Here is a 24,623-nt window from a genome sequence, read left to right on the forward strand (position 1 = left end):
AAGACACCATAATAGTTTTTAAAGATGGTAGTTTCTATTCGTACTTCACGACCAGAATAAAGGGAGTTGAACAACTGATTTGCATACTATCAGTACAATATTACTGACTATGGTATGTCAGTGGCTCTAATGGCATGTGTCGTGGAGATAATACTATAAAAGGACAAACATGTAGCTATTATAAACTGTCACAGAACATACTAGGTCGTCCTTAACCTACTTGGTTGTTCACAGGAAGTTAATAAAAACAACCAACCGCCAAACTAAACTAATCGTATACTAAATATGTATCCACGCAATATATATCACAAAGATCTACAATGAATCTGAGTTGATTTAATGTTGTTATTTTAGATTTAAATGTCATTTGAAACATGGGCACCAGCAGTCATATGGACAAGTTCCGCGTTATTTAATATAGGTCAGTGAAAGGAAGCAACCCAGCGGGAAATCATGGACAAAACCAAAATAGTGACCATCCTCCAAGAGATAGAATTACTTGTAAGTGATCTGATAAGAAAGCTTGACAACACGCCTGCGTACATTCAGATACAGCGTGAAAGTCTTCTTCGTTTGAAATAAACCTTCAATGTGATTACACTAAGACGAAAATATCCAGTTTCTAGTTTTTAGTTTTAAAAGCAAAGGTCACTTGGATATTAATTTTGTTAATCTGACCTACATAGTTACCCCCCCCCCCCCCCCCCCCCCATTCAGTCAGATATACTTATGTTTCAATCTAAACCTAGTTTCTATGCCTGGTATTTCAACAATACTGCAGTCATATCAAGCATACAATGAAACATTTTATATTTATGATGCAATTTGTAGTGTAAAGACTTTTATAAGCTAGGTATATAAAGATTAACAAACGACCCTGTGTAAATGTCGAATAGCCACAGAATGGCCGATTGTTACACGAGAACGTGGCTGTGGTCGACATTACAATTTAGCATAAAATATTAATGAGACTGAAAAGGCTAGTAACTTAAAGGAAGAGTTCTTTAAGAAATTCTTAACACTGCCGGTGAAACTCACGTATTACGTCCCATTAGTTACAAATAAATCGTAAGCTATATGTGTCTCAAAACCGTTATTCTTCTGATATCGTTATTTTGTTTTATGAACCTTGTTGTGATAAGGAGACTATAGTAGTCATCGTATTAACTATTTACCATTTAGCAGTGTTTGAATAAAACAGTGATTATAAGAATGATAAGGGTAAACAGTTATTAATATAGAGCGGGTATTGCTCATCGGCTAAATCGCACACTTTGGTGTCCGCATACTTTTAAAAAGCAATGCCTAAGTATGAAACAGCGATTAGAAGAAACGTAATCAATGAGTTGTATTAAATGATTTAAACAGAAATTTTCCATAGATATATGAAATACATTTGTCACAAAGATATAACAGACAAAAATCTTCCACAACAAATCTTTCATTGCTTTATCAAATACACTGTTTCGTCTAGCACGTAAAGATGTCTGCAGTCTTAAATATAAGTTTTTATTGCTTGCATTTACATTTAGGTTAAAGTTCGCCTGTGGCAAGCAAAGACGTGTAACCTACCGTTAATGTAGCTGGAGTTGACTGCCACATTCAAGCAGCTGGATTGTGCCCAGCATGAACATTCATGTGTGAGTAGACGCCTCTACGACTTTTTACGCCTCTCTTTGAAAGGTAAAAAGCAACATACATACAGAGTGCCGGTGAATTACTTACAATTCCAGCACGTCTTGTGAATCGATAACTCCTCGTCCAGCCGCAGCTCGACGAATTACTTTTATCTTTAATGTGGTTTCTCTTGAGTTTGATTCTGACACAGTTTCAGGTAGTTCCTCTGCTGCTATTCTTCATGGAGTGTTGACAATCTACACCAGTGATTTTGTTTCTATTTGAGAAGAATTTCCTAGTGTAGTTAAATCTGCCTGTGGTTTTGGTTTTTCACTTTACGCGTTACCATACCTTGGAGATTTGGTTACTTACCTGTGATGATTCGGGACCAATGGGCGCGGAACTCCGAGTTCCTCTTGTCGTGTGTAGGGTTTGCAGTAGGGCTAGGGAATATCTGGAGATTCCCCTACCTTTGTTACAGAAATGGCGGCTGTAAGTTTAACATAAATTTTGCCACTGAGATGTAACTTAATACAGAATGTGGAATGAAAATAATGCATGCATTGATATGATTAAAAATGCAATACAAATAGATGTGAAAATATACATTGCTTCCAATTTTATACGCAAGACAATGCCATTTATGGATACTCAAGAAATACTTGGAAAGAACAAGGGATTTGTTATGTGGAGTTGCTAAATTTCGTTTACGAGTCTTAAGCGTCATTTCAAATAAATTTATTTCATCAATATTCGGTGTGTAAGTACGTCAGTAGACATGTGCTATAACCAAGGGCACGTGCATTTTATGTGGCATTAACTTTAAATATTTTATTAATGCGGCAGAGAATTTAAGAATGCAACAATTAGATGTAGATTCTTATCTGTGTTAGAAAACAGCGAGAAAATGATCGCTAAGATGAAAACAAGAGCATGGTTCCAGTAAGCTTTAGTTACCTAATGTGTGAAAGCATTAAATAAGATTTTGATTATATTGATGCTTAAGTACACGTGGTGTTTTCATCCGACATGTATTACACTCCTTCGTTATCTGTACTGTTAAAATTACCCGATTGTTAATTTGTTGAGTCCGCTAAATCAAGGATATGGTATTTTAATGAGATGGGAAGTATGTTGGTCTGCAATGCCTATATACACATACCGCACTATTTACCTGAGCAGAGACGCGCCCCATTCTGCATACCGTGTTAACACTTATACAGACACAGGCTAACATGCTTTACAATCTGGTTATAACACTATACACTACGTTATAAGACGCAGCATAATCCATGAAGCGTACAGTGAAGATTTTTGTTTTAATCTGATTGGCCTTATTATCCCTGTATCGAACCTATCCATATTCATTTTTAATTCGTTTTATTTCTCTTTTTCATTATGAATACACAGAGATAACATATTTACAATATTATATACAATCATTAGTATTCGAAAAAGGTATACAGTAGCTGTTTACATGAATAATATGAGTTAAGGAGAATAATATTGTTAAATATCCTAATAAAAGTACACAATTTCTTCAGTGTTTTTATGTAAGCAGAGTTCATAAATTTAATAAACTTTATAACATTTGGTCGTAGCCAAAAATATCGATCAATATACAAAGTTCTTTGGGCAGATAAGGTACTACATTCTAAAACATAATGGAATGCATCGCCAATTTGCTGACTATTACAATGTTAACATTTTCTTTCTGACTATACAATATGTTGGCCTGTTTCAACAATAAATATATGGTTGGTTGTACAAAATTTGCATAATTTTATTCTGTCTTTATCATCCATAATATCTACATTTGTAAATAATTTTAAAAATATTTTTAAAAATTCTATAATATATAGATTCTGAGGAGTAAGTTACACCACTCTGCCAGTTAAGTAAGTACTGGTCATGTAATCTTAATTTAATGATATGTTTTAACCATTGAAAACCAAAACTGTCGACATCAATAACCAACTAACTACACAACGTAGACCACTAACCCTTCCCATCTGACCGCATGTTACCATTCTGTGCTAACTACACAGGGATGACCACAGGTTGGTTTACACCTGATTACAAATGTAACTATTTACATTGTAACTACCGATCTGACTTATTTCAAAGCTGGAGGAAACCTTTATCATCACATTTCTTTAGAGATGAAAAGTTATTACCATTACTTGTTGAAATATCTTAGTCACCTTTCCTAATGCCTCCCTTGGCAACGCCTCACTTTTGGCCTTGAGTTGAGCGTTCGCCCCTGTGAGGAAGGCTGTGGGTTCTGTCCCCTGGCCGAGACACACCAAAGTCTATAAAAGTGGTAGTTTCTTCTCCTGCTTAGCGCTCAGCTTACAGGGAGTAGGACGACTGGTTCGCCCGTTGTCAGTATAATGTGACCGGGTGGGGTTTGTTGCTTGGTGTCTTCGGCGGCATGCTTCAGTGATATAGCACTATAAAAAGGGCAACAGTTCCACTATACAAGAAGACACTACATGAATATACCGCAGTCTCCCAAAACACACACCTCGCACAACATACACGCAACACACCGCATTCATGGGAGGCCGTCCTTACATGACCATAGCTGTTAATAGGACGTTAATAAATCAAACAAACAAACAAATCTTGGTCAGAAACACCGCATTAGCAACAATATGTATCTACAACAATGAGAATGAATAGATTAGATCGTTCTTCTTGTTATAAATGTCTTAATTGACGACATTGTATGCAACATAAGGTGTCAAAAGTATATATTTTATGATCAATATAAATATTTCTTTACATATACATTGATATTTAGATGTAGGTCGATACGTTCATTTGTAGAACTCATCTGTGGTACAAATTTCAACCCTTGTCGCTATCTCAAATACATGCTACATCGTGTTCCATGTTACAAATGGCTTCTATACATAAAAATGGTGTCGGAAATTACATCTTTCTGTCTTTCTTTGTATAAAAGCGTACATTTACACTGTAGGTAGGGCGCTAGGAATACTCCCTCCCATTGTAAAAGGTGACGACTAATTTGAGTTTTCTATTCTTTCTAACTGACATTCCTCTTCCTAATGTCTCACTTGACATCGCCTAACCTTTGATCATGCGTTGAGTGCTCGCCCCTGTGAGGTAGGCTATGGGTTTTGTCCCCTGGCCATAACACACCACAGTCTATAAAATCGGTGTTTTCTGCTTCTGCTCATCGCTCAGGACAACTTGTTTACCTGTTGTTAGTATACTGTGATTGGGAGATGTGCTTGTTCGGCGTGCTTATAGCACCATAAATAGGACAAAAAGTACCAACACCAACATACTGCAGTCGCCTAAAACACACAAACACGTCACATGCAACACACTGGCTACGCGGGATGTCATCCTTAGAATGACGTTGGTTGTTAATTGGGCGTTTAACATAATCCAATCATAACGTTAAAATGACTTTGACTTGCAATCATGTAATTACAGTACAATTTTTTTGGACTTTGTGTTCATTGATTCTAAATTCTGTATATGAACGGTTTTGTATATCAGACAAAATTAATAGCGCATGTCTCATTTGGTGAAGATAAATCACTAAAGAAATGGTGTCGTTTTCTTTTAGAAAAAAAGTATCTTTATTTGTCATCACAAAATGTACAAGATTATGCATTGTGTAAAGCTTACTTGAAACATTCGACGTATAGAAAATTATTATAAAATCGTTGGTCCTAAAGATGTTTTATTGATAGTCACTTGCCTCATATTAATGTGCCGGTCTACCTGGTTGCCAGTATGGGACCATCATTTTACATAATCAATAATTTCACCATAGTTGCTATAAATCACGATTTCTGAGGCTATGGAAAAAATACATTTAATGGAGATATCAGGTAATTGCCGACTGGATCTTATGTGGTTTTTGATATGTTGGTGATAATCAATTAGTTTGATATGATTTATGAAAAATGATACATTTTCTGGCCCTGCAGGTAGGGCGTTAGAATTGTACTTGCTGCCCCTATTGCATGATCGTAAAAGGCGACTAAATTTAGGATCTTATCTTTTCTATTCTTCCTAACTGACTTTATCCTTCCTAATGCCTCCCTTGGCACCGCCTCATTTTTGGCATCTTATCTTTTCTATTCTTCCTAACTGACTTTATTCTTCTTAATGCCTCCCTTGGCACCGCCTCATTTTTGGCCTTGAGTTGAGCGTTCGCCCCTGTGAGGAAGGCTCTGGGTTCTGTCCCCTGGCCGAGACACACCAAAGTCTATAAAAGTGGTAGTTTCTGCTCCTGCTTAGCGTTCAGCACACAGGGAGTGGGACGACTGGTTCGCCCGTTGTCAGTATAATGTGACCGGGTGGGGTGTGTTGCTTGGTGTCTCCGGCGGCATGCTTTAGTGATATAGCACTATAAAAAGGGCAACAGTTCCACTATACAAGAAGACACTACATGAATATACCGCAGTCTCCCAAAACACACACCTCGCACAACATACACGCAACACACCGCATTCATGGGAGGCCGTCCTTGCATGACCTTAGCTGTTAATAGGACGTTAATTAATCAAACAAACAAACAAATGATACATTTTCATTTGTAAATGTGTTCTGTGGTATAAGGGTGAGGTAGGAGGGGGTTCTTTCCGTTTAAAAGATAGAAAAAAAATGATTATTGACTCCAGATGAAAAATACTCATTTTAACTAGTTGACCTACTGCAGTATAATCCAGTGCCTTCCAATGCATGAAGTGTAATAGCATAAATTGTGATAATAAAATGTGTACAGATTATGCTACCTCAGTATTCATTAGTATGCAATGATTCTCGCTGCAAATAAACCGATTTACTAGCCTAGCAATATTTGTTAGCATTCTTCAGGTCACTACCTTTCCCCGGGCATTATTCATAAAACACGTGTCTCCATGGTAACAAATACACTTTCTATACTGCTTTAATGTATTGAACGGTTATCTATGGATAAATCATTGATAGACGGATTATGGTGGAAACGCATCGCCGCAGGATAGCCAATACATTGATTCTATATGCACGCTGTTGTTGTTGATGATGACATATTAAGTACAAAATCTGCATCGCCCGAGATCTAAACCTACCTGTAGATCATTTCAAAATATAGCGAGTTCATGCCCAGGAAACATCAAGTGATATTGTATATCACCGTTAAGAGTACATTGCTACTTTGGAACATTAACTAATGGACATAGTTTGAAGTGGGGAATGCGATTTGAACGATTGCCTCTATCAACTTAAACATGCACTTTTCGTATATTTGCCGAAATCTACTCAGTAAATACGAGTAGCTCCCCATATGACCTATCAACAACAAGACATAGTATAGGCCATGAGGCAAACTAACAATAACCACATCATGTCAACTACACCAGTGGTGCTACAAACTATTTCAGTACAGATATAAGTCAATGTTCTATTGCCATCTAATTGTCGATTGCAACTATTATAGGATATATCATTAGTTAGTCATTGGTATGACTGACTTTTCTTGTTTCAGTTGTCTTGTGACCATGTCGCGACCGAACACATAATGCTACGAGTTGGTAATAGTGATCAGCGTCCTTGTCTGCAATAAAATGTAATCATAATCAAATTATGATCTGCTCTAAATAATACCACACTTCACAAAAATGGAAAATGTTCCCATATATTCATAAAGGAAATGTTGAAGCTGGCCTTGAACCAGGCATGTTTAAAACAAAATCGATTTCCTGTTGCCACAGACTTCTGGTACAGTGGATCTAGCCAGACGATCTCTATATTGTGTTTTCTTACTCTCCTTCTTATGGAATGAAGTTGGTGAAATAATTTAATGAAAAGAAAATACAAATGTCAGAATAATCAATATTGGCGCCATGTTACCTATGGCAGGTTGGCTTAGTATTTCGGTTTGTCGCTGTAATGTGTTCTAGATCTCTGGAAGGAGTGAGATATGTGTCAATGTGAAAAGTCTGGCACGTTTATCACTCCGGAACACATGACTCTCAAGTACAAGCCCATACATGTACATTCTTCAAGTCGCGATTGTTCACTTAATTTTGGGAAATGCAATAACGGATTTGGTAATAATATTTTAGGTATTAATGATATTGGTAATTTTAGGTATCAAATATGAAATATGGTACATCTTTAGACAATGGTCACTTGTCTTTGTATGTGTATTGATTGAACAAATGAGAAGCGAAAATGTAACAGAATATCAAAATCCGTTATATTTGTCTTTGATAACAAAAAATAATCATTTCACAAATTTATTTCATTTCAGGCGGCAGCGTCGACCATTTCATTAACGCTTAAAATTCGTTGTGCTTTACAGATTGTGAATATACAAAAATGAAGTGAAGCCCAGTGTCATACATGTAACATCATTTATCTATTACCCTCCGTTTCCGATCTAAGGGGAAACGGGTCAAACACCAGTTTGTTAGTGTGATGTTTAGTGTTAATATGTTACATCATCGTTCAATTTACAAGACCTGTCGTGCCTTTTATATACAGAGGGGGCAATGCGTCTTCGCCATACAATAAAGAGTTATTGCCGATATAACACTTGGCGGTACGCTACTTCATCTCTGTCCCAGGTTTCTCTAGGATACGTATACCATCAGCCATAGAAATTGGTAAAGCATGAATGCATATATGAGAATAGCTAATATACAGATGGAAACATTAACAAAACATATTATGTTAGGTGTACCATTAACACCAGGATGTTTTGATAGTTTATGCATAATTAGTTTGGTTCATTCCTTAAAGTATTTGGCCAAAAAAGAATCTCACACCAGTATGTAATGAAATTAAAAATATGTTAAACAAACAAAAGAACCACAACAGGAAGATAATTTATGAATGAGATATGCGTTTCTCGTATTCAGACCTAATCACAACATATACTGTATTGATTAGCAACAATAGAACGCTTACCTCCTAGGGACACATGTTTCTATTTCCCTGGTACTCTTCGTGTGTCCTTGAAAAACTCCGTATTATGCTTTGAGTTCATGATACTAATATATATTAATCTGAATACTAATTAAATGAAGCGCATCCTTTTGAAAATATCCAGATTGAACGAAGTGAAATATTAAGCTTAATCATGATATTAAAACTTGGCTTTCTTAGAAAAAAGATCATTTTCGTGGTGATCTTCAGAAATTAACATCTGTAAAGTGCGTTTATTCTGTATAAATTGAAATACTCGACAGACGAAATAGCGAAATTACGATAACAGTACCTAATATCTTAGTTTATACATATATAGTTCAATTTCATATGTTACACTCATTCCTATCGGTTAAATCTTTGAGAAATCCTTCCGTTTTTTGTCTATGACTTCATAAACCCAAACGATATTGAGAATAATGCTGAAGTAATAACGAGTGATAATGTTTATTTTTAGCCCACCATCATCAGATGGTGGGCTGTTCAAATCGCTTTTTGTCCGTGGTCCGTGGTCCGTCCTGCCTTCCGTCAGTAAACCATTCTTGTTATCACTATTTCTCATAAAGCACCGAAGGGATCTTTCTCAAATTTCATATGTAGGTTCCCCTAGTGCAATAGTTGTGCATATTGCATTTTGGACCAATCGGTCAACAAAATGGCCTCCTGGCAGCCATCTTTGATTTTGATACTTAAAGTTTGTTACCGATCTCTCTCAAATTTCACATGTAGGCCTCTAGGGGTCTTGTTGTGCATATTGCATTTTGGGACCAATCAGTCAACAAGATGGCCGACAGGCCGCCATCTTTGATTTTGATAGTCAAAGTTTGTTAGTGCTATTTCTCAGAAAGTATTGAAGGAATTCTTCTCAAATTTCACATGTAGGTTTCCCTAGGGCCCTTGTTTTGCATATTGCATTTAGGGACTGAACAATCCACAAGATGATCGACAGGCCGCCATCTTGGATTTTGACAATTGAAGTTTGTTACCGCTATTTCTCAGAAAGTACTGAAGGGAGCTGTCTCAAATATGATGTGCATGGTCCCCTAGGTCCTTGGTTATGCATATTGCATTTTGGGACCGATTCATTGAACAAGATGACCGACAGTATGCCATCTTGCATTTTGACAAATGAAGCTTGTTACCGCTATGTCTCAGAAAGTGCTGAAGGGATCTGTCTCAAATTGCATGTGCAGGTTTCCCTAGGGGTCTAGTTGTGTACATTGCATTATGAGACCGATCGATGCACAAGTTGGCCGACAGGCCGCCATCTTGGATTTTGATAGTTGAAGCTTGTTACCACTATTTCTCAGAAAGTACTGAAGGGATCTGTCTCCAATTTCATGTGAAGGTTCCTCTAATGGTCTAGTTGTGCATATTGCATTTTGGGACCAATCAGTCAACAAGATGGCTAACAGTCCACCCGTTTGGAATTTGATAATTAATGTTGATTACCGCTATTTCGGCACAGATTACATCCATGGATGTGTATACATGTTGAGAAAGTTATTGATGAAGGTTTTTAAAGGAATGGTATTAGAAAATCGTTTTTAATCATACACAGAATTAATAATATTTGGAGAAATCTTAAAACTAAGATCAAACATGTAAGTTAAAGAAGAAGTTTGTATGAATTAAATGTTTTTTTTAAGATTTTGAGTATTATAAGAAATAATCACCTTCAAGTTGTCAATCGTTATCTTTTATATGTCATCTTTCACGCAAAAGCATGCAAACATCATTGCAAAATATCGGAATGTGTAATGCGAAGAACTACATGTTTGACCACTGTGGCTATTTGCGTATAGGTCACAGCGATACCAACTTATGTATAAAACTGCAATAAACCCAGTCATCAATACATACTTCACACTAAATTATCTCCATAAAGAAATAGAAATATTACATTTAACGTGCATGCTACATTTCTCTTGAATGCAGGTAACCGTGTGCAACTAGGTATAGATCAGGGACATGGAAATTAGTTAAAGTCTTTACATTTGTATATATTTAGATTTGATTGTTTATTGTTGGTTGTTTGTAGTCAAGATTTAGGTTACAACCTCTACTCGAGACTATGTCCCTCCTCCTTTCTCAACACGGGGGTTCATATAAATATGAAGCAGACCAAAGTAGATTTGTACAATTTATGAAATTAAGGCAAAATACTGTGAAGTGTAAAATATTTATAGTGACAAAAGCATAAACTGTATCTAGAACAAATCAGCAACATGTATTTCCCACAGTTGAAGCCTAGAATAGATACTAATATATGAAGACTGTAGCTAATTACATGTCCCTATGGTGCATGCCACGACTGATAATCAAACAGGACAATATTTATGTTTATTTGAATGTATGAAAACATTTTAATATAAAAGGCGTGCATATACACCGGATACAGCCTTTAAAATCTCTGATATACATAATCAATGTTATATAGGGCAAAGAAGTAATTCTAACAGTGTGGACAAAAGATTGTCGAATTTTCGAGGCGATATGTCCCTTTGTCAAGACACAAGAACAAATAAAATTACATGTTAAGGACGGTCATGGACATTCACAAAACTATAAACAAAGAACACATATAGAGCAAACAGATAAACTATAGAGACAATAGATATGCGTATTGTCAATGTTATTTATGTATATATATAAGAAATATGTTTAGAAAAAAGAAATATGTGTGGAAAAAAACCCATTCGTGACATCTACAGATGTGATAGAAAAGACACTATAGCTCTCTTATAGTGCAAATTGATATTTTCAGACGAAATGCCAAAAAATACAATGTATAAGAAAATAACATCTAAACATCCATTATGTTCCATGCTAGAATTTTTTTCACAAACAATGGGATTTGTTATCCGTGTAACCCGTATTGATTTCAAGCCACGGTGTACAATGTACCTGTATGTGTATCGGTCACAAGGTGTTCTGTCTTTTAACTTTTAGGCGGTCGAATTATTTTGTTGTATACCACCTAATGGGCAATATTTCAGCAGGAGTTTTTGTTTCGTTCTACACTTTGATTTGTCTATAAGTAATATGATTCCATTAACCTTCACTACTTTTGGTTCCGGCTGTCCCGGACAAGAGTACATTAAAGACTGTATGTACTTGAGACGGACGGCAAACTGTGCTGTTGTTGATGTAGTAACTACGTACCCAGACAACATGCTGACGTGATCCTGCGTTCGTAATACGAGTGTGTATTGCTATACGTGTACTACCAGACACTTCATCAGATTAACCGATTTCCTTAGTAGCACTGTTCCCTATCAGACTAACTAGCTTCCTCCTTGATTTCTGTTTTTATCTTCATCTGAAAAATAGATAAACCAGATTTATGATGTCATTTATAACGTGGCCTATTTTGATGAACTTTAATGGGTTTTAGGTCATCTGACCCGAAGGGCTAAAACTTTCATGAAATGATCCTGACATGGTCCCGACAAAGTGTTGTTATTTTTCCGGCAGATCCGAAATCCAAGATGGCCGCAACAGCCGCCATTTTGAAAACACATTTTGAACTTCTTCTGAAGTTCTACCCGTGCGAATTGGCTGAAACTTGCATGAAATTATCCTGACATTGTCCTGACCAAGTGTTGTTATTTTTCGGGTCTATCCGAAATCCAAGATGGCCGCCACAGCCGCCATCTTGAAAACACATTTTGAACTTCTTTTCAAGTTCTACCGGTGCGAATTGGCTGAAACTTGCATGAAATGATCCTGACATGGTCCGACAAAGTGTTGTTATTTTTCGGGTCGATCCGAAATCCAAGATGGCCGCCACAGCAGCCATCTTGAAAACACATTTTGAACTTCTTATCGATTTATATCAGTGCGATTTGGCTGAAACTTGCATGAAATGATCCTGACATGGTCCCGACAAAGTGTTGTTATTTTTCCGGTAGATCCGAAATCCAAGATGGCCGCCACAGCCGCCATCTTGAAAACACATTTTGAACTTCTTCTCAAGTTCTACCGGTGCGATTTGGCTGAAACTTGCATGAAATGATCCTGACATGGTCCCGACAAAGTGTTGTTACATCTCTGGTTGATCCCAAATCGAAGATGGCTACCATGACACTATATCTAATTCATTTCCTATATGGTTATTGCCAAGGTAGTCAGATGACCGTTAAGGCCCTTCGGCCTCTTGTTATGTTATGAGGATATATCGTGATAAATCACAAAAACTTAGAGTGTACTTAGAATTACACCGCGACAAGAACACAGTCTGTTTATAGTGTTTTACTTAAATAACAATTAAACATTCTTTTCGAGTTCATCGATACAATTCAGTGAAATTTTAATTTTTAATTTCTCGTCATTATTGCTACGCCGTTGCATAGGACAATAAAATGTGTCAAAACTAAATATATCAACCGTAGGACTTTTCAAAAGTACTTTTATTCCTTAGAAAAAGGTAAAGAAAATCAAATGAAATACAAGATGAAAAAACATGAAAGAGAAATACTCGGTAAAAATTAAAAACAAAAATCTAAAATGTATGATAAGCTTTGCATTGGACGTTTGCCACGCCTAAACGAATTATGACTTGTATAATTTAAAATCTAAATTAGATGGATGTCTTTATATTGGCCTCTGTGGCTGATTAAACCTCTGTAGCTAAGGTACAATGTAAACTAGGGTTTGTGAAAGTTAGGTATGTGTTGTAGCTAAGGTAAAATGTAAACTAGGGTTTGTGCAAGTTAAGTATGTTCTGTAGCTAAGGTACAATGTAAACTAGGGTTTGTGTAAGTTAGGTATGTTCTGTAGCTACATACAATGTAAACTAGGGTTTGTGTAAGTTAGGTATGTTCTGTAGCTACATACAATGTAAACTAGGGTTTGTGTGAGTTAGGTATGTTCTGTAACTACATACAATGTAAACTAGGGTTTGTGTAAGTTAGGAATGTTCTGTAGCTACATACAATGTAAACTAGGGTTTGTGTCAGTTAGGGGGTATGTTCTGTAGCTAGGTACAATGTAAACTAGGGTTTGTGTAAGTTAGGTATGTTCTGTAGCTACATACAATGTAAACTAGGGTTTGTGTAAGTTAGGTATGTTCTGTAGTTAAGGTACAATGTAAACTAGGGTTTGTGTAAGTTAGGTATGTTCTGTAGTTAAGGTACAATGTAAACTAGGGTTTGTGTAAGTTAGGTATGTTCTGTAGCTACATACAATGTAAACTAGGGTTTGTGTAAGTTAGGTATGTTCTGTAGTTAAGGTACCATGTAAACTAGGGTTTGTGTGAGTTAGGTATGTTCTGTAGCTACATACAATGTAAACTAGGGTTTGTGTAGTAGGTTAGGTATGTTCTGTAGTTAAGGTACCATGTAAACTAGGGTTTGTGTAAGTTAGGTATGTTCTGTAGCTACATACAATGTAAACTAGGGTTTGTGTAAGTTAGGTATGTTCTGTAGTTAAGGTACAATGTAAACTAGGGTTTGTGTAAGTTAGGTATGTTCTGTAGCTACATACAATGTAAACTAGGGTTTGTGTGAGTTAGGTATGTTCTGTAGCTACATACAATGTAAACTAGGGTTTGTGTGAGTTAGGTATGTTCTGTAGCTACATACAATGTAAACTAGGGTTTGTGTAAGTTAGGTATGTTCTGTAGCTACATACAATGTAAACTAGGGTTTGTGTAAGTTAGGTATGTTCTGTAGCTACATACAATGTAAACTAGGGTTTGTGTGAGTTAGGTATGTTCTGTAGCTACATACAATGTTAACTAGGGTTTGTGTAAGTTAAGTATGTTCTGTAGCTACATACAATGTAAACTAGGGTTTGTGTGAGTTAGGTATGTTCTGTAGCTACATACAATGTAAACTAGGGTTTGTGTGAGTTAGGTATGTTCTGTAGCTACATACAATGTAAACTAGGGTTTGTAGTTAAGGTACAATGTAAACTAGGGTTTGTGTAAGTTAGGTATGTTCTGTAGTTAAGGTACAATGTAAACTAGGGTTTGTGTCAGTTAGGTATGTTCTGTAGCTAAGGTACAATGTAAACTAGGGTTTGTGTGAGTTAGGTATGTTCTGTAGCTACATACAATGTAAACTAGGGTTTGTGTGTAGGTTAGGTATGTTCTGTAGTTAAGGTACCATGTAAACTAGGGTTTGTGTAAGTTAAGTATGTTCTGTAGTTAAGGTACAATGTAAACTAGGGTTTGTGTAAGTTAGGTATGTTCTGTAGTTAAGGTACAATGTAAACTAGGGTTTGTGTAAGTTAGGTATGTTCTGTAGCTAAGGTACAATGTAAACTAGGGTTTGTGTAAGTTAGGTATGTTCTGTAGTTAAGGTACAATGTAAACTAGGGTTTGTGTAAGTTAGGTATGTTCTGTAGTTAAGGTACAATGTAAACTAGGGTTTGTGTAAGTTAGGTATGTTCTGTAGTTAAGGTACCATGTTAACTAGGGTTTGTGTAAGTTAAGTATGTTCTGTAGCTACATACAATGTAAACTAGGGTTTGTGTGAGTTAGATATGTTCTGTAGCTACATACAATGTAAACTAGGGTTTGTGTAAGTTAGGTATGTTCTGTAGTTAAGGTACAATGTAAACTAGGGTTTGTGTAAGTTAGGTATGTTCTGTACTTAAGGTACAATGTAAACTAGGGTTTGTGTAAGTTAGGTATGTTCTGTAGCTACATACAATGTAAACTAGGGTTTGTGTGGGTTAGGTATGTTCTGTAGTTAAGGTACAATGTAAACTAGGGTTTGTGTAAGTTAGGTATGTTCTGTAGCTACATACAATGTAAACTAGGGTTTGTGTGGGTTAGGGTTTGTGTAAGTTAGGTATGTTCTGTAGCTACATACAATGTAAACTAGGGTTTGTGTAGGTTAGGTATGTTCTGTAGCTACATACAATGTAAACTAGGGTTTGTGTAAGTTAGGTATGTTCTGTAGCTAAGGTACAATGTAAACTAGGGTTTGTGTAAGTTAGGTATGTTCTGTAGTTAAGGTACAATGTAAACTAGGGTTTGTGTAAGTTAGGTATGTTCTGTAACTACATACAATGTAAACTAGGGTTTGTGTAAGTTTTATGTTCTGTAGCTACATACAATGTAAACTAGGGTTTGTGTAAGTTAGGTATGTTCTGTAGCTACATACAATGTAAACTAGGGTTTGTGTAAGTTAGGTATGTTCTGTAGCTACATACAATGTAAACTAGGGTTTGTGTGAGTTAGGTATGTTCTGTAGCTACATACAATGTAAACTAGGGTTTGTGTAAGTTAGGTATGTTCTGTAGTTAAGGTACCATGTAAACTAGGGTTTGTGTGAGTTAGGTATGTTCTGTAGCTACATACAATGTAAACTAGGGTTTGTGTAGGTTAGGTATGTTCTGTAGCTACATACAATGTAAACTAGGGTTTGTGTAAGTTAGGTATGTTCTGTAGCTAAGGTACCATGTAAACTAGGGTTTGTGTAAGTTAGGTATGTTCTGTAGCTACATACAATGTAAACTAGGGTTTGTGTGAGTTTAGTAGTAATGTTGTTCTGTATGTCTAGCTACATACAATGTAAACTAGGGTTTGTGTAAGTTAGGTATGTTCTGTAGCTACATACAATGTAAACTAGGGTTTGTGTGAGTTAGGTATGTTCTGTAGCTACATACAATGTAAACTAGGGTTTGTGTAGTTAGGTATGTTCTGTAGCTACATACAATGTTAACTAGGGTTTGTGTAAGTTAGGTATGTTCTGTAGCTACATACAATGTTAACTAGGGTTTGTGTAGGTTAGGTATGTTCTGTAGCTACATACAATGTAAACTAGGGTTTGTGTAAGTTAGGTATGTTCTGTAGCTACATACAATGTAAACTAGGGTTTGTGTAAGTTAGGTATGTTCTGTAGCTACATACAATGTAAACTAGGGTTTGTGTAAGTTAGGTATGTTCTGTAGCTACATACAATGTAAACTAGGGTTTGTGTAAGTTAGGTATGTTCTGTAGCTACATACAATGTAAACTAGGGTTTGTGTAAGTTAGGTATGTTCTGTAGCTACATACAATGTAAACTAGGGTTTGTGTGAGTTAGGTATGTTCTGTAGCTACATACAATGTAAACTAGGGTTTGTGTGAGTTAGGTATGTTCTGTAGCTACATACAATGTAAACTAGGGTTTGTGTAAGTTAGGTATGTTCTGTAGCTACATACAATGTAAACTAGGGTTTGTGTAAGTTAGGTATGTTCTGTAGCTACATACAATGTAAACTAGGGTTTGTGTAGGTTAGGTATGTTCTGTAGCTACATACAATGTAAACTAGGGTTTGTGTAGTTAGGTATGTTCTGTAGCTACATACAATGTAAACTAGGGTTTTGTGTAAGTTAGGTATGTTCTGTAGCTACATACAATGTAAACTAGGGTTTGTGTAGGTTAGGTATGTTCTGTAGCTAAGGTACAATGTAAACTAGGGTTTGTGTAAGTTAGGTATGTTCTGTAGCTACATACAATGTAAACTAGGGTTTGTGTAAGTTAGGTATGTTCTGTAGCTACATACAATGTAAACTGGGTTGTGTATAAACTAGGGTTTGTGTAGTTAGGTATGTTCTGTAGCTACATACAATGTAAACTAGGGTTTGTGTAGGTTAGGTATGTTCTGTAGCTACATACAATGTAAACTAGGGTTTGTGTAAGTTAGGTATGTTCTGTAGCTACATACAATGTAAACTAGGGTTTGTGTAAGTTAGGTATGTTCTGTAGCTACATACAATGTAAACTAGGGTTTGTGTAGGTTAGGTATGTTCTGTAACTACGGTACAATGTAAACTAGGGTTTGTGTAAGTTAGGTATGTTCTGTAGCTACATACAATGTAAACTAGGGTTTGTGTAAGTTAGGTATGTTCTGTAGCTACATACAATGTAAACTAGGGTTTGTGTGAGTTAGGTATGTTCTGTAGCTACATACAATGTAAACTAGGGTTTGTGTCAGTTAGGTATGTTCTGTAACTAAGGTACAATGTAAACTAGGGTTTGTGTAAGTTAGGTATGTTCTGTAGCTACATACAATGTAAACTAGGGTTTGTGTAAGTTAGGTATGTTCTGTAGTTAAGGTACCATGTAAACTAGGGTTTGTGTAAGTTAGGTATGTTCTGTAGCTACATACAATGTAAACTAGGGTTTGTGTAAGTTAGGTATGTTCTGTAGCTACATACAATGTAAACTAGGGTTTGTGTAAGTTAGGTATGTTCTGTAGCTACATACAATGTAAACTAGGGTTTGTGTAAGTTAGGTATGTTCTGTAGTTAAGGTACAATGTAAACTAGGGTTTGTGTAAGTTAGGTATGTTCTGTAGTTAAGGTACAATGTAAACTAGGGTTTGTGTGAGTTAGGTATGTTCTGTAGCTACATACAATGTAAACTAGGGTTTGTGTAAGTTAGGTATGTTCTGTAGCTACATACAATGTAAACTAGGGTTTGTGTAGGTTAGGTATGTTCTGTAGCTACATACAATGTAAACTAGGGTTTGTGTAAGTTAGGTATGTTCTGTAGTTAAGGTACCATGTAAACTAGGGTTTGTGTAAGTTAGGTATGTTCTGTAGCTAAGGTACCATGTAAACTAGGGTTTGTGTAAGTTAGGTATGTTCTGTAGCTACATACAATGTAAAACTAGGTATTTCTGTAGATACATGTATAGGTGTAGTTAGGTATGTTCTGTAGCTACATACAATGTAAACTAGGGTTTGTGTAAGTTAGGTATGTTCTGTAGCTACATACAATGTAAACTAGGGTTTGTGTAAGTTAGGTATGTTCTGTAGCTACATACAATGTAAACTAGGTTTGTGTAGTTAGGTATGTTCTGTAGCTACATACAATGTAAACTAGGGTTTGTGTAGGTTAGGTATGTTCTGTAGCTACATACAATGTAAACTAGGGTTTGTGTAAGTTAGGTATGTTCTGTAGCTACATACAATGTAAACTAGGGTTTGTGTAAGTTAGGTATGTTCTGTAGCTACATACAATGTAAACTAGGGTTTGTGTAGGTTAGGTATGTTCTGTAGCTACATACATGTAAAGGTTTGTGTAAGTTAGGTATGTTCTGTAGCTAATACATGTAAACTAGGGTTTGTGTAAGTTAGGTATGTTCTGTAGCTACATACAATGTAAACTAGGGTTTGTGTAAGTTAGGTATGTTCTGTAGCTACATACAATGTAAACTAGGGTTTGTGTAGTTAGGTATGTTCTGTAGCTACATACAATGTAAACTAGGGTTTGTGTAGGTTAGGTATGTTCTGTAGCTACATACAATGTAAACTAGGGTTTGTGTAAGTTAGGTATGTTCTGTAGCTACATACAATGTAAACTAGGGTTTGTGTAAGTTAGGTATGTTCTGTAGCTACATACAATGTAAACTAGGGTTTGTGTAAGTTAGGTATGTTCTGTAGCTACATACAATGTAAACTAGGGTTTGTGTAAGTTAGGTATGTTCTGTAGCTACATACAATGTAAACTAGGGTTTGTGTAAGTTAGGTATGTTCTGTAGCTACATACAATGTAAACTAGGGTTTGTGTAGTTAGGTATGTTCTGTAGCTACATACAATGTAAACTAGGGTTTGTGTGAGTTAGGTATGTTCTGTAGCTACATACAATGTAAACTAGGGGTTTGTGTGAGTTAGGTATGTTCTGTAGCTACATACAATGTAAACTAGGGTTTGTGTAGGTTAGGTATGTTCTGTAGCTACATACAATGTAAACTAGGGTTTGTGTAAGTTAGGTATGTTCTGTAGCTACATACAATGTAAACTAGGGTTTGTGTAAGTTAGGTATGTTCTGTAGCTACATACAATGTAAACTAGGGTTTGTGTAAGTTAGGTATGTTCTGTAGCTACATACAATGTGAACTAGGGTTTGTGTAGTTAGGTATGTTCTGTAGCTACATACAATGTAAACTAGGGTTTGTGTAAGTTAGGTAGGTGAAGTTTGTGTAGTATTTCTGTAGCTACATACAATGTAAACTAGGGTTTGTGTAAGTTAGGTATGTTCTGTAGCTACATACAATGTAAACTAGGGTTTGTGTAAGTTAGGTATGTTCTATGTTCTGTAGCTACATACAAGTTGTAAACTAGGGTTTGTGTAAGTTAGGTATGTTCTGTAGCTACATACAATGTAAACTAGGGTTTGTGTAGTTAGGTATGTTCTGTAGCTAAATACAATGTAAACTAGGGTTTGTGTAAGTTAGGTATGTTCTGTAGCTACATACAATGTAAACTAGGGTTTGTGTAAGTTAGGTATGTTCTGTAGCTACATACAATGTAAACTAGGGTTTGTGTAAGTTAGGTATGTTCTGTAGCTACATACAATGTAAACTAGGGTTTGTGTAAGTTAGGTATGTTCTGTAGCTACATACAATGTAAACTAGGGTTTGTGTAAGTTAGGTATGTTCTGTAGCTACATACAATGTAAACTAGGGTTTGTGTAAGTTAGGTATGTTCTGTAGCTACATACAATGTAAACTAGGGTTTGTGTAAGTTAGGTATGTTCTGTAGCTACATACAATGTAAACTAGGGTTTGTGTAAGTTAGGTATGTTCTGTAGCTACATACAATGTAAACTAGGGTTTGTGTAAGTTAGGTATGTTCTGTAGCTACATACAATGTAAACTAGGGTTTGTGTAAGTTTAGGTATGTTCTGTAGCTACATACAATGTAACTAGGGTTTGTGTAGTTAGGTATGTTCTGTAGCTACATACAATGTAAACTAGGGTTTGTGTAAGTTAGGTATGTTCTGTAGCTACATACAATGTAAACTAGGGTTTGTGTAAGTTAGGTATGTTCTGTACTTAAGGTACAATGTAAACTAGGGTTTGTGTAAGTTAGGTATGTTCTGTAGCTACATACAATGTAAACTAGGGTTTGTGTAAGTTAGGTATGTTCTGTAGCTACATACAATGTAAACTAGGGTTTGTGTAAGTTAGGTATGTTCTGTAGCTACATACAATGTAAACTAGGGTTTGTGTAGGTTAGGTATGTTCTGTAGCTACATACAATGTAAACTAGGGTTTGTGTAGTTAGGTATGTTCTGTACTAATGTAGCTACATACAATGTAAACTAGGGTTCTGTAGCTACATACAATGTAAACTAGGTTTGTGTGAGTTAGGTATGTTCTGTAGCTACATACAATGTTAAACTAGGGTTTGTGTAAGTTAGGTATGTTTGTAGCTACATACATGTAACTAGGGTTTGTGTAGTTAGGTATTTTGTAGCTACATACAATGTAAACTAGGGTTTGTGTGAGTTAGGTATGTTCTGTAGCTAAGGTACAAAGTAAACTAGGGTTTGTGTAAGTTAGGTATGTTCTGTAGCTACATACAATGTAAACTAGGGTTTGTGTGAGTTAGGTATGTTCTGTAGCTACATACAATGTAAACTAGGGTTTGTGTAAGTTAGGTATGTTCCCGAAATCTCTGTACGTTCGACATGCATCTATTTACACAAGTAATTAAACAATTACAAAAATGGTAAAGCTGCAAAACTCACTTCATGAGAATGTCCAAGTAAAGCTTACAAATAGGAAAATATCGTAAATTAAACTTACTTCAGATTGTGCAGTCTCTCTTGCCCTCATCATTAGTTTTTGGTATCTTATGATATCCTGAAAGTCAATTAAATGCATTCAATGTAATTAATGAAATTATTCATTAATTAATTAATATGAACTGTTTACAAACCTTTTTTTTCTGATGAAACTTTGTTTTACTTAATACGTATACCCCAAGAGGGTCGCAGTTGCTCTGCACAGTATGAAAACCCATTTTATGTGAAATCAGTTAGAATATACATTGTATCAATTACTAGACACCAGTTAACGTTATCTCCAAGTTTATACAAGCATTAGATGTTATTTAATACGATCGCTCAATCTAAATGTCGTTGAGCTGCTGCGAAAAACAAAACGGAAAGACAACACGAACCTGCATTATCCCTTGTCTTAACATGGTGCATTCCTCAACCAGGTAATTCCTATGACTTTCCAAATTTTCCACTCTAGATCTGTTTCTTTCTCCTACTTTTCGCAATTGTTTCTGTCTCTCCTCTAATTCTCGTCTCTCTCTTTCCTCTAATTCTCGTTTCTGCCTCTCCTCTAATTCTCGTCTCTCTCTTTCCTCTAAATCTCGTCTCTGTATCTCCTCTAATTCTCGCCTCTTCTTCTCCTCTAATTCTCGTCTCTGTCTCTCCTCTAATTCTCGCCTCTGTCTTTCCACTAATTCTCGTCTCTGTCTTTCCTCTAATTCTCGTCTATGTCTCTCGTCTAATTCACGCCTTCGTAGACTTTCATCGAATGCCCTTCTCTTCCTTTCCAAACACGCTTCCCTTCGCCGTATTGCTTCCAACCGCCTCCCTTCTATTTCATCTTTCTTTTCAATAAGAAGTCTCCTTATGTGTAATTCATTGGCAATTTTCGTGAACTTTCTTGCGCGCATTTTATAGCCAACGGACTCGGAAATAGTACGACTTCCCGTGGTCAGCAGACACAACGTGACTGGTTTATGAAACCAAAGCCTAATACTGTTTACATGACAGATTCTATTGATCTGTTTATTAACAAGCTACACGTATATATGTCTTACATATGTCTGTATAACGGTATCATTGTTCCCTCAGATGGTTAAAACATTGCGTAACGGATATGTTGGAATGTCCACAGCTGCCCCGCACGGAACTTTAAACTCTGATAATTAGGACAGGATCAAAATAACCTCGCTTTTAGCTCGTTAGTGGACCATTCTAGGGATCTCTTACTGTCATACATGTAGTTATCTAAATACCTTTCAGGCGTTATGGCCGCGATGGTATATACATTGGATCGTGTCTCTTCATACTACCACTTACAACGTGAATGTCCATGTTTAAGGTTATCTATATATTGACACGCTTTTAATCATATCCCTGGGGCCCAATAGTCCGAAGGCCTTATAATCTAAAAACGGATCAATACTGAGTGTAACAGGGCGAGAGTAGTAGTGTGTCGCCAGCTGAGCTCGAGCCCGTGACCCAACTTAAAGGTCCCCCTAACGCGAAGCAAGAAGGCAGATTTCTTTTTTCTTTTCTCTCACATACTTACGTGTGTAACAAGAGTTAATATCAGTATACATGTATTACATTTTGACATGACGGAACACAATCAACAACATTAACATCAACATTAGTATAATACAAACACCACAACAATTATTGAATATAATGGACTTAATTAATCTAATTATTACAAATAACATATCAACCTGCTAAGTTGCGAAAGAATACGTACATTACACAGTGAGATTAGACCTTTCATTTTGCTAGATTAGGGACCGTAAAATAATATTTTGGTATATGTTTTGCCGAAATTGATGAACTGATATGTGAGTACAAGGACGTATATGACACTTATAAATAATGAAATGAAATTCGTCGCCAATACTGTCTAAACAAAAGGGGTAATTTTTTTCATTGCGTGGTACGTGTGTATTAGCTCATCGCCGCGTTTCTATGAGCAAAAGGAAATAAGATGTACGGAATTTACAATATTTTTCCTTCTTTTTTGTTTAATATCAATATCATTAAACCATTATGAATAAATTGATCCTTATTATCCGAATTATACCAAAACATGGCCATTCTACATTTCACTTCAATACTTAACGGATATCTACCCAATTCACCATAGAGCGTAGAGTTTGGTGTACAACATCTTAAACCTAAAATACGTTTACAGAATTGCAAGTAAATTTGCTTTTTGCTTTAGCAAATCTACTATTATAGTTAAATAAAATGCCTATGATACGGAGGCGTATTAGGGCCACTTTGTAATTTTATTTATCTTGTACGTACAAGTTATTATCTTGTACGAACAAGTTATTATCTTGTACGTACAACTTAGTATCTTGTACGTACAACTTATATTTAGTATCTTGTACGTACAACTTAGTATCTGGTACGTATAGAATAGTACAATGTGTGATCGGGTGGTGTAGTGGTTGAGCCACTCACCTTTCACCTAAAGCTTAATTTTTTTAATGATAGTTTAAGTGTAAAGTATTTAACTTTTGTCATTGAAGAAAAACCCCGCAAAGATGTTAAGGGGGTATACTGAAATCGTGTTGCTCCCGTCTATCTGTCTGATTGTCTGTCTGTAGACACAATATTGTTCGGCATACTCCTCCTAAACTACTTGACAGATTTTGATAAAATTTGGTACCTGACAGAACCCTGACCTAAAGGAAGTTGAGTAAACTATATAGGATTCTGCAATGTCCCCTATTAATGGAGCAACTATGAAACGCCAGTATCAAACCAGTGCGTGTACATGAACAGTTTTAATTGAAAGTCCGGCAAAGTCAAATTACAATTATGAAACATTAATTCTTCGGTGGTGAACAGCAGATCAACTCAACTTGTACGTACAAGATACTAACTTGTGCGTACTAGATACTAACTTGTGCGCACCAGATACTAAGTTGTACGTACAGTATACTAAGTTGTACGTACAAGATACTAACTTGTACGTACAAGATACTATGTTGTACGTGTACGTACAAGATAATAAATTGTACCCACAAGATACTAAGTTGTACATACAAGATAATAACTTGTACGTACAAGATACTAACTTGTACGTACAAGATACTAACTTGTACGTAAAAGATAAATAACATTACATAGTGGCCCTAATACGCCGCCGTATTATGACGTATGTGAAAAATTCCAATATTTCTAATTCTTCATTGCAAAATAAAAAGCGCAAACGCGTTTGACCCTTCTGTTTTGAGAATACACCAATTTTAATTTTTTGCGTATTAATCGTAAGTTTCCACTCATTACAGTATATTTCAAACATATCCAATAAAGTCTGTAGTCCTTCTGCTGATTCGGAAACAATAACAGTGCCATCAACATAAAGGATAAGAAACAATAAACAACCCAATATCATCACTCAAGCTTTGCTTAGTTTGGAGACAACTGGCGTCATTTTCATGAAAAAAGTCTTCTAAATCATTTAGATAAATCGTAAATAAAAAAGGTGACAGCTTCCGGGATACTTGTCGTATTTAAAACTATATTAA

General features: G+C 36.0%; 2 protein-coding genes across 2 annotated transcripts in view; one reads left to right on the plus strand and one right to left on the minus strand.

Annotated features, from left to right (window-relative positions):
- The first annotated feature begins 1,521 nt into the window (after positions 1–1,521).
- The window catches only part of LOC138315842 (sodium- and chloride-dependent taurine transporter-like), a 49,434-nt gene continuing 26,332 nt past the window's right edge, over positions 1,522–24,623 (plus strand). The window contains exon 1 of the mRNA XM_069257140.1: positions 1,522–2,109. Coding sequence (XP_069113241.1) covers positions 1,995–2,109 — 115 coding nt within the window. The 5' untranslated portion in view covers positions 1,522–1,994. The remainder of the gene's footprint in view (positions 2,110–24,623) is intronic.
- On the minus strand, positions 10,230–22,185 carry LOC138315841 (uncharacterized). Its single transcript, XM_069257138.1, has 3 exons — positions 21,492–22,185; positions 21,116–21,172; positions 10,230–11,899 (listed from the first exon to the last, which is right to left on the minus strand). Exons 1-3 carry the CDS (start codon positions 21,999–22,001, stop codon positions 11,861–11,863), a joined length of 606 nt encoding a protein of 201 aa, XP_069113239.1. The 5' UTR covers positions 22,002–22,185; the 3' UTR covers positions 10,230–11,860.

The sequence above is a fragment of the Argopecten irradians genome, chromosome 2, assembly GCF_041381155.1.
Source record: "Argopecten irradians isolate NY chromosome 2, Ai_NY, whole genome shotgun sequence".
Taxonomy (NCBI): Eukaryota; Metazoa; Mollusca; class Bivalvia; order Pectinida; family Pectinidae; genus Argopecten; species Argopecten irradians.

Excerpts from the sequence above, each read along its gene's own strand:
- LOC138315841 (XM_069257138.1), bottom strand. The coding sequence starts at position 22,001 with ATGCGCGCAAGAAAGTTCACGAAAATTGCCAATGAATTACACATAAGG. Across the intron at positions 21,173-21,491 it reads TAAGACAAGGGATAATGCAG|GATATCATAAGATACCAAAA; the intron begins GTTCGTGTTGTC and ends ATTGACTTTCAG. Across the intron at positions 11,900-21,115 it reads GAGAGACTGCACAATCTGAA|ATGAAGATAAAAACAGAAAT; the intron begins GTAAGTTTAATT and ends TCTATTTTTCAG.